The sequence below is a fragment of the Melanerpes formicivorus genome, unplaced genomic scaffold, assembly GCF_026170545.1.
Source record: "Melanerpes formicivorus ecotype bairdi unplaced genomic scaffold, bMelFor1.0.p_v2 SCAF_28, whole genome shotgun sequence".
NCBI lineage: Eukaryota > Metazoa > Chordata > Aves > Piciformes > Picidae > Melanerpes > Melanerpes formicivorus.
Genome location: NW_027142380.1, coordinates 1,627,454 through 1,636,660, shown reverse-complemented (window position 1 = coordinate 1,636,660; position 9,207 = coordinate 1,627,454). Strand labels below are relative to the sequence as shown.

At 46.3% G+C, this 9,207-nt stretch overlaps 1 protein-coding gene across 3 annotated transcripts; it reads right to left on the bottom strand.

Annotated features, from left to right (window-relative positions):
• Positions 1-1,646: 1,646 nt before the first annotated feature.
• On the bottom strand, positions 1,647-9,156 carry KCTD6 (potassium channel tetramerization domain containing 6). Of its 3 annotated transcripts, XM_068154232.1 has the most exons (4): positions 8,727-9,156; positions 3,529-3,637; positions 2,282-2,349; positions 1,647-2,158 (listed from the first exon to the last, which is right to left on the bottom strand). In XM_068154232.1, exons 2-4 carry the CDS (start codon positions 3,553-3,555, stop codon positions 1,663-1,665), a joined length of 591 nt encoding a protein of 196 aa, XP_068010333.1. In that variant the 5' UTR covers positions 3,556-3,637; positions 8,727-9,156; the 3' UTR covers positions 1,647-1,662. The 3 variants fall into 3 exon arrangements, with proteins under 3 accessions (XP_068010333.1, XP_068010330.1, XP_068010332.1); XM_068154229.1 differs by having other exon boundaries at positions 1,647-2,349; XM_068154231.1 differs by having other exon boundaries at positions 1,647-2,349; positions 3,529-3,602.
• Positions 9,157-9,207: the final 51 nt, after the last annotated feature.

The following is a 9,207-nucleotide window of genomic DNA, read 5'->3' as shown; positions in this document are numbered from 1 at the left end:
GAATACTGCTTCTCTAATTATTGTATTTCATGATTACAGAATGGCAGGCTGATCCAGGCCAGTCACTAATTTGCTAGTAAATGAAGTGCTGCAAAGAACATCTTGTGATTTTAATTCAATGCCAGTTAACACAGATATTTCTTACCACGTGCTGCTTTTCCTGAGCTTCATCAGTTCAGCTTTTCTCCCCCCGCACTGCAAGAAGAATAAAGCTCCCACTGCCTCTTAGTACAAAATTCCAAAACCCTGCAAGGTATGAAGATGGAGGGACAAAATATGACAGAGAAACACACCCTTGAGACAGGCATTTTGAGTGAGCAATGGGATGGAAAGCTCCCACCTTCAGGAACCAGCAGCTACCATAGAAATCCAGACCCCCTGTTACATTCTCACAGCCCAGAGAGCAAAGCAGTTGCATTAAGGAACATTTGTGGCAAGAACCTCACAGGAGAAGTGGATCCATACATCAAAATGGCTATCAACTCCCTTACTCCCAACAGCATTCAAGTTAGAGCACAACCAGAAATTCTATTAAACAACTATGACAAAGTGCCCAAGGCAAGCAGAAACAGCCATGTAAAGTTGAGCAAACCCACAGAATTTGAATGGCTTGAGTTAAACACCATCAGCAAATGCACTCTACAGTTAAAATCGCTGACAATCACTGAAACCAGGTAATGCTACTTAGCTACAGGTATTTAGGCTCCTTGTTTCCCCTATCCCTGCCTCTTTAGCCAGTACAAATGCCTGCCATCTTGCTATCCTAACAGCTGAAACAACTCATTGATATAGAAAGGAGAAAGCACATCAGTAATGGAGGAGAATGGAGCCCTACCAAAGCAGCTGAGTTACTCTGCAGCATGGAAAAACAAGCTTTGGGGTTTTAGGGTTTTTTTTAACACCAGACAAAGAGAAAATACAAAATAAGTGTTCTGTATTTCACATTTTTATTAGCTTCTTGCTGGCAGGCATTACACTTGGGAATAATATTGCACCAGGCATTAAAAATATGAATTCTACCACAGGGACATTTTGCATTTGGAATCCAATATAAATATTTCTAATCATATTCCATGGCTACAGATAATATTTGGTTGCTTGATTTATATGCATAGAAAGAAACAGTTGTCATAACTGTAAGAAACTGTACTTATCAAGTACTTTTTTAAAAGGGTAGGATTTGCTTCCCTAGAATATTACAATACTGTTTATTGATTTAGGAACTAAATTAGTCTACATGATAGCAGCTTTTCCCCAACTGCATTTGAAAGTGTTTCTTGCTCCCAGTGTCATAGCATTAGATGAATTAGAAACCATTTACACGGAGGTAATTTTAGCACTTTAAGTGGCGTCAGATAATTGTGTTAATGACACAAAATACCCTATTGGACTAATTCTTCGGACTCCCTCTTTCAAACAAAAAAGGTGTCTTAACAGGCACATGCATGGTTGGGTTGGTTTGTTTTTTTCTCTTAACAGGACAAAAGGACAGAGCTGCTAGAGAATGAAACTTCTCCAGTCCTTACTGATAAAACAATAAATAGTCGTATAAAATAAAAAAGAAAAGCCCACACTGCTGGGCTTTAGTCAAAGCCCAGACTCTCTTGGCTTTACTGTCCAATGGAGTTGCTCATCACTGAAGTGGCTCCTGTGGAGTCAGAATCAGTCATCTGTTTTCCGTGCCAGTCTACAGAAAGTCCAGTTGTGCTCCACTGTGTTCTCGTTGGCACGCTCGCTCATGTGATGGACTCTGGTATTCCTGATCGTGAAGCCTTGCTTTGTGATGTACTCCATCAGGTGCACTCTGAGGGACACTTCCTGGTGGTAATCGCACGGCCCAAACGTGAAGGAAACCTGGCAGTCCCTGGTGTCCATCATGTGCTTATTCCACTTTGTGAAGTGGTTTGAAATGCCTTCCAGCAACGAATGGACTTTAGTCGTGATAGTGAGCTGCGTGATGATAACTGCCACTGGGTTGGAGTACTTGGAAAGCTTCCGTGTGCTGGACAGCTCCACCACCTCTTCAAAGGTATCCACGGGATACAGGGGTTTGGGGTCATTAAGACACTGAATTAGCGGTTCGATCTGATAGAAGTCTGCTTCCTTGCGAAGTAGGTCAAACTCCTTAAAGTCCAGTGGCAAAGTGAGCTCTGAGGTCCTTAAAAAGTTAAGAACATAACGGAAAAGTGGTCCATCTCTGTCAATAAAGTAATTGCCCTGAGAGTCCCTGGCGGTGGGGAAGTCTCCCCTGAACATGGCCCCAAGCATTGAGTCAGGATACCTCGTTAGAGTCGTGAGGGATGTCGTATACATGTGTCCACCCACATTTAGTGTGACTGGATCAGTCATCTAGAAAGAGAGAAAGGCAGAGTTTATCAAGCCACCACAGGAAGATTTGATCACCTCCCCGACACACAAGGCAGAGTTCAGAAACTGCAGGCTTGGGAGAAGATCAGGCTTCTCCCATTTGAAGTCTTTAAGTGGTGCTTAAACCTGAACAAATCCAAGCCACCTAGCAACAAGGCACAACTGGCAACTAGACAGGATGATACTTAAGATTCAGAATGCACATTTCCAGAATGCTTTAGAAATGTTAACAACTGAGCTACTGTCACAGAAGCAAGTTTTGCAGTTAGGCAACAAGGTTTTTTCCTATTCTACCGAAGGGGAAATAAGAACAGAGATTTCCTGCAGAACAAGTTAGTCTGAATGAGGCCCATCAGTGTTCCCTACTTCACAATCTGTCTCTCATTCTAGAACAAACAAAAAAGGAGGGGAAAAAAAGAAAAGAAAGAGTCAGCTGAACGAATCTGAAGCCTCAAAAGAAGGTGACAGTGCAAGTTTAGACACAGGACCAAGAGATCACCCAGAGCATAGATTATTTTGATTGTAAGAGGTACTATTAAAACAAGCAAACAAAAAAAAAAAAACTTTCAGCTTTTAATTCTAAAAAGACTTATTTATTAGCAAATCAGTATGCTGCATAGAAGGGGGGGCAAAGCACAAACCAGTCTACATCAGCTTCCAGATAGCACACAAGGAAGCAAGAGAGAAGGGAACATAAATCCCATCTGGCTACCAACCCTAACAACTAGGACTGAGGCCAGCCAGAAAAGAGAGACATATGCACAGCAGCAGAATGTTTAGAGAAAGAAAGGAGAAGAAAAATAAGATGTGTTTGTCTAGTCCGAGACAGGGTTTACAAGGAAAATTCTTCTTTATAAATAAAATTACAAAGTCCTTCAAGTTACATGCAGGAAGCACAAACTTTCAGCTCTTGTGTGTTTGTAAAACACTAACAGTGAGCTTAAGGCATCAGTCAAGTATTCACTGATTGTACCTAGGAAATATCAATCTCTCCACACAAACACCGAGCGAGGCAAAACACTCCAGAGAACACAAGTAAGCTGTTGTAACATGCAGAACTTTCCTTTCCACATGACTGACACTCTGGAGCTACACAGGACAGACCTGGAAGGATTCTTACTTCATGATCTTGAAAGCCCAGTTGAACTGCACAGCACTTACCATATATCCCCAGTCTCCATTATCCATCTGTTCAATTGCTTGAACTGTGGTGCACCAAGTTGAACAGAAGGCTGCTGAAAGGATACAAGATACACCTCCTATTATTCCCCTGCAGGAAAAAGCACACACAAAGAACAAAACATGACAGACCATCAGTACCTACAAGGACAACCCAGGGGAATGCTTTCTAATCAAAGGCAGGCTCTCTGCCAGGAGAGCAATCAGCTACAAAGCCACATCAGCAGAAGAATCTACAAACAAGAGCTTTTCCCTCATTCTCCCTTCACAATACCCACAGGATTGCCTCTGGAGCACACAGGCCATCGCACCATCAGATGTCTCGGTGTCATCCCAGTTTTGTTAAATAACAACAAGCAATGTCCCTCTGAGGATAATACATGTTCACAAATGGACTACCTTTCACCTTGGAAACTAAGCGCTTTGAAAGACAGATGTCCTTTTGCCAATTAAAGAGTCTATTTAGCCACCACTGAGGTTATACACGGAATCCATTAATATTAGTCAAAATTCCTGTGTTCCAGTTTCAAACTGCACAGAAGAATAAATCAAGCATGACAGTCAATGGGCAGTAAGATGAAAAAACACATCTAACTGCAGAATTAATAATTCAGTAGTGAAGAACTGCAACTGATAGGAGGAACATCAATCTGCAGACAAAAGAGTACAAGTAGACCTCACACTCTTGAAAGAAATCTTGTTAGGGACAAGCCAGAGGACATGGAACATGTTTCCACAACTCTCCAACAAAAACAATTTGAGAAGTGGTTCAAGCTGTAACTTCCCAAAAGATGCTGAACTGCTGACTTGCATAACAAGAGAAGTAGCTCCACACGAGTATGGCAAGGGAAATCCACAGCCCAGGTTGTGCAACTTGAGGGGGAGGAACCAGTGACCCCAGACACCAGTGGAGATTTCCCAAAGGTGGCCTTTAACCATGTCAAGCAATGCATGGACAAGGCAGGCACTCATCAGTAAGCCTTTATCCTCTACCCAGAGCCAGCCTCTTTGCTACAACTGCTGAAAATTTAGGTCAGTCTGTTTTAAGTAGGGTACAGCTTCTCAGCTTTGTTTATTTTTACATCTTAAAGACCGCAGTTACCAAGACTTCTGCTCCTATCCTCTTTACTAGCAAACTTCAACACAGAGTCACTCAGCTAAAAGCAGAACCAAAATTTAGCCAAGCCAGAGCCTCACATTCCAAAACAACTGAAGGTTCACAGTTCATTCCCAGCCAAAAAGATTACTTGCCCTTCTCATTCCTAGTAAACAAGGTTGGTCTCATTCACCACAGAGCAAGGCAGCACATCCCACCTCTCCGAGCTCTGCTACCCCACCCATATCCACAGAGTAGGCACAGCAGCACCCAGCAGATTAGGCCTCCAGGGGCCAGCAGCACAAGCAGAGCCTCAGCTGCATCTCAGATGTATTGAAAAGTAGAAAACCCAAAACTGGTATATGAAAATTGTGAGGCCAGACAACAGGAGACTAAGGACTACTGAGATACAAAACCAGTCACACCAGGATCCTGTTTGCACAAATTAGAGATGGAACCTGCCTCAAGAAAGTACATGAAAGCATCCCCTCGAGAGCAGACAAACCCGGAGCGCCAGCTCTTTTGCCAGCCTCTATAATTATTTCCTTTTGGCTGCTCACAAATCAAGAAGGGAATCCATTCAAGTTTTCTTTACTTGGAAGTGCCATTCACATACAGCTCATTAACTTTTATCAATAGCCCAGACCTTTTCAATTTTAGCACTTCCAGGTGTACTTGACCAGAATAACAACACCTGTATAACCTGCAGAGGCATTAGAACCCTAAAAGCGACTGACATATGTTTCTGATATTCAAGGAAAAGATTCACTTGCAAGTGAAATGATCCAGACAGCCAGGAACTGCACTAGTAATCATGACAGAGTATTTATACATTCAAAGACAGAGAGATGTCCATCTGAGTTATTTGAACTGGTGGACAGATGCTAACCAAAATAACATCGTATCTAAGTCCACACACTACAGGAGAACCAAGACTTTATCTGGGAGAGAAACAGATGACATCACTTGTCTGCACAAGGGCACGAACTAATCTTTGATCACAGCACTGCTATGCAACACCAGAGTGAATGATTTAAGAGAGCAATTAGCTGGAACAAACCCAGCACTTGACATGTAAGTGGCATTGAGAAGTCTCACTGACCTTTGTGTGAGGACCCAGAATCATCAGGCACAAAAACCTCCCTGGCATAGCCAGCATGGGAGCAAGATGCACAACACAAAGCGATGATACTGGGAGGCCATCCCAAAAATGCTCAAGTGTGATTGCAACCACCTGCTGCTACCCTGATCATCCTGAGAGCTCTGAATTCCTAAGCAACTTCACAGGCAAAAATAGCTCTGTTTAGAGCTAATCTGAGAGAAGGATGAGCAAACTACAACCCAAGAAGGGTGGGATGTATGCCTTTCATGACATAAGCCCTTTCAATGATGCTTTAAGTTCTCCCTGAATGAAATGCAGTGATGCACTAGTGGAGGTGGGCACACACCTTCCATACCCTGGGGTAGGCAGCCTCAAGTCAGTCTGTGTGTCACACAACATACTGCATGGAGGGACAGCCTCACTAATGTGCCTGCTTGTATCCTGACAGTAGACAACCAATGACAGGCAGCTGTATCAGCCTGCTTTTGATAACCATGAGAAATAGTCATTTAAGATGAAATTCAGCTAAACTGCTGACACCATATAAGCCAAACAGGATGTCATCAATGAGAGCAGAAGTGCACCAACTGTGTCAAACCACAGTCCTGCTTTCATTACGCTGCTTCTCGAGCAGGGAGAAGACACCATCACTAAAACAGTCAGCACAGCTGCTGCCACAGCCCTGCACCAAGCACATCCAAAGCTCAAAACGACACAATAAGAGTACCTCTGAAGAAAAGCACTTAAGTCATCATTTTGTACTTAATACACCAAACAGGATACCTTCATTTTACAAAATGCTCACTCTTATAACTCAGAGTATTACAAAGCAACACTATTGCAACAGGTAAGACCCACCAGCTTCAGCAGGGCTTCTCCCACAACAGAGCTACCAACGTGCAACCATTTTGCGAGCTGGAATTCAGAGAAAGCAAATGAGAGGCAGCTGAACATCCATGTCTGTGAACATAAACAAGTTCAGGACAGGACAGGGGATGCCAGCAGCCCTGCCAAGCATTTGCACTGCTGGAACCACATGTCCACAGGCTACTCACTGCACCTGGAGAAAACTACTGCACTGGTGTCACACACAGTCACTTGAAGGAGGAGAAGAAATACACCTAACACTTAAAGAAGTCAAAGGCATGCACCACTTTATATTTGCTCTGAATGTTTTTAATCTCGTTTTGCCAACAAAAAGAGTTAAAGGATTCAGTTGTGGCACTAGTCTTTAATGAACAGTTTGGCAGCAACATTACAACACAAGTTGTATAACCTCAACAGTTACTTTAGAATTCTAGGTCTGTATAGAGTTGTCAGGAATTCTACCAGTGGCAACTCCAAAATTACAGAGAGTAATTCTAGGACTCAGCTTGCACAGACATATATTTAGTATTTCAAGCTACTCACCTGCTCAGTGAGCTCCCTGTCTTTTACATTTAAATCTCCAAAGGTGAGAAAGAAACTCCTGCCCTCAACACAGTTATGGTGTATACGGACAGGCTCTCTACTCCCCAGCCAGTCATAACCCTTGGAAGGCAAGTTTTTAACGCAAAACATGATCAGTGACTCATCTCAACCGACACAAACTAAGCTAGCACCAGTGATGTCTGCACACCACCAAACAGTACGGCGAGATGGCAGGCTGAAGAGCAAATCCAAGGCTCCAGCACTAAGCTACCCTAACCAAGGGAGCAAGGAGGAGGCAAGCTCTTAAAAACCAATTATCAAATGTAGTAATTCAGATCAGCTTCACTAAGGAAGGCATCCATCATCTTTACACATGTCAAGTTTATCATGACTAATACAGCTGATTAAAAATTACCTTAGCTCTTGCTTTTCTTTAGTTGACTTTTACTAATAGCTTAGTCTTCACCTCAGGCAAGAGGGAAAAACGCTCACAGCAGCCACTCAGCCCTTTCACTCCTTTATGTCCTAATTGCTTTACTATAAATTCCAAACTCCTTAAGTTTCCTTCCCTCTCCTGAGGAGCATTATGACACCCTGGTTTAAGTCCAGATTCCAAACTTTCATTTGAATTGCTACTTGTTTGAAGAGCCCATATCACAATTTCACTTTGTACCACCTTTAACATGTACCTAGCCTCGTCCTGCTGCAGCAACCCCAGGCATCCAGGCTTTCAGCACCCACGACCACGGCTGGGGTTTGCCCTTACAACTAACTAACCAGTCGTCGGCATGTAGAAATGCGTCTCCAAATAGTTTTGGAAGAAGGCAGACGTCAGAAACACTGAGCCTCTCTGCACACACCAAAGGAGCTCTGCATGGACCAAGGAGTGAAAGCAAGACAGGGGCAAAAATCCTTCCTGTGAGCCCTCGAGAGAGAGGGGCTCAGGCCTGCAGCAGGAGCCAGGAAATGCCGATTTCCATCACAGAGGAGCCAGAGAGCTCACAGTAAAAGAACTCTCCCCAGGATCACAATGATTCAGCAAAGATGCTGGAGATGAACCAAGACATTTTGCCTCTGCCCTGCAACTAACCCACAAGCCCACACCCTCACCCCCACGCCAAACCAGTGGCCCAGCTCCGTCTCCTCTCCCCGGTCGGGCAGGAGGGGTTACTCCCCTCGCAGCGTGGGGCAGGATCCCTATAACCCCAGACTGTCCCTTCCAGAGCTCACCGCCAGGCACGCCGTCGTCCTCCCTGTCCATCCCCCAGCCCAGCCGGGACCATCCAAGCACCAGCTGTCCCATCCTCACCCTAACACCGGGGACCCGGCACCCTGCCCCGCAGCCCTCCCCCAGTACTGAAACGCCCGGGGAGCCCAGCCCCGCACCCTGACCCTCACCCGGGATGCGACCATCTCATCTTAACGCTCTCCCCACAGTGGGGACACCCCGCCCTACGCGGGCCGCGGGCGCCAAGCCCCTCACCGCTCCCCCCAGCCAGCGCCAGCCCCAGGCGCCCAGCTCCGCACCCTCCCGCCCTGGGGTGGCCCGGCCCAGCCCAGCCAAGCACTCACGGGCGCAGCTCCCGGTGCTGAGGCAGAGCTCGCCGGCGGCAGCAGCAGCACGGACGACTGAATACGAGCCCGAAGTTGAGCCGCTGGCGCGGGAGAAGGCGGAGCGAGGGTGTGCCCTAACTAGGTCACGCCTCCCCGGTCACACCCCCGCCGGTCAGTGCTGGGAACGGCTCTGGGGGCGCATCAGCGCCGCCCCCGTTCCCCTCAGAGCCGCCAGCCGGGTGGCTGCGCTTAGTGCCCGCCTCGGACCCGCAGCCTGACACCCAGCTGCGGAATCACGAAGGGGGTTCGGAGGGGCCCGGCCTAGGCAGCCCCAAAAGGCGAAGCCGTGGCTGCGAGACAGGCGTGCGAGCCCGGGCCATGCGCCTCCCCGCCAAAGCAGGGCGGGCGCACGGTTAGCCCCAGCAGGCTCAGGTACTCCTACCGCCGCCACTGCGGGGAGAGCGGAAGTGACAGAAAAGACCCGCGCCGCGCGCTTCCC

Excerpts from the sequence above, each read along its gene's own strand:
- KCTD6 (XM_068154229.1), bottom strand. The coding sequence starts at position 3,555 with ATGGATAATGGAGACTGGGGATATATG. Across the intron at positions 2,350-3,528 it reads ATGGAGACTGGGGATATATG|ATGACTGATCCAGTCACACT; the intron begins GTAAGTGCTGTG and ends CTCTCTTTCTAG.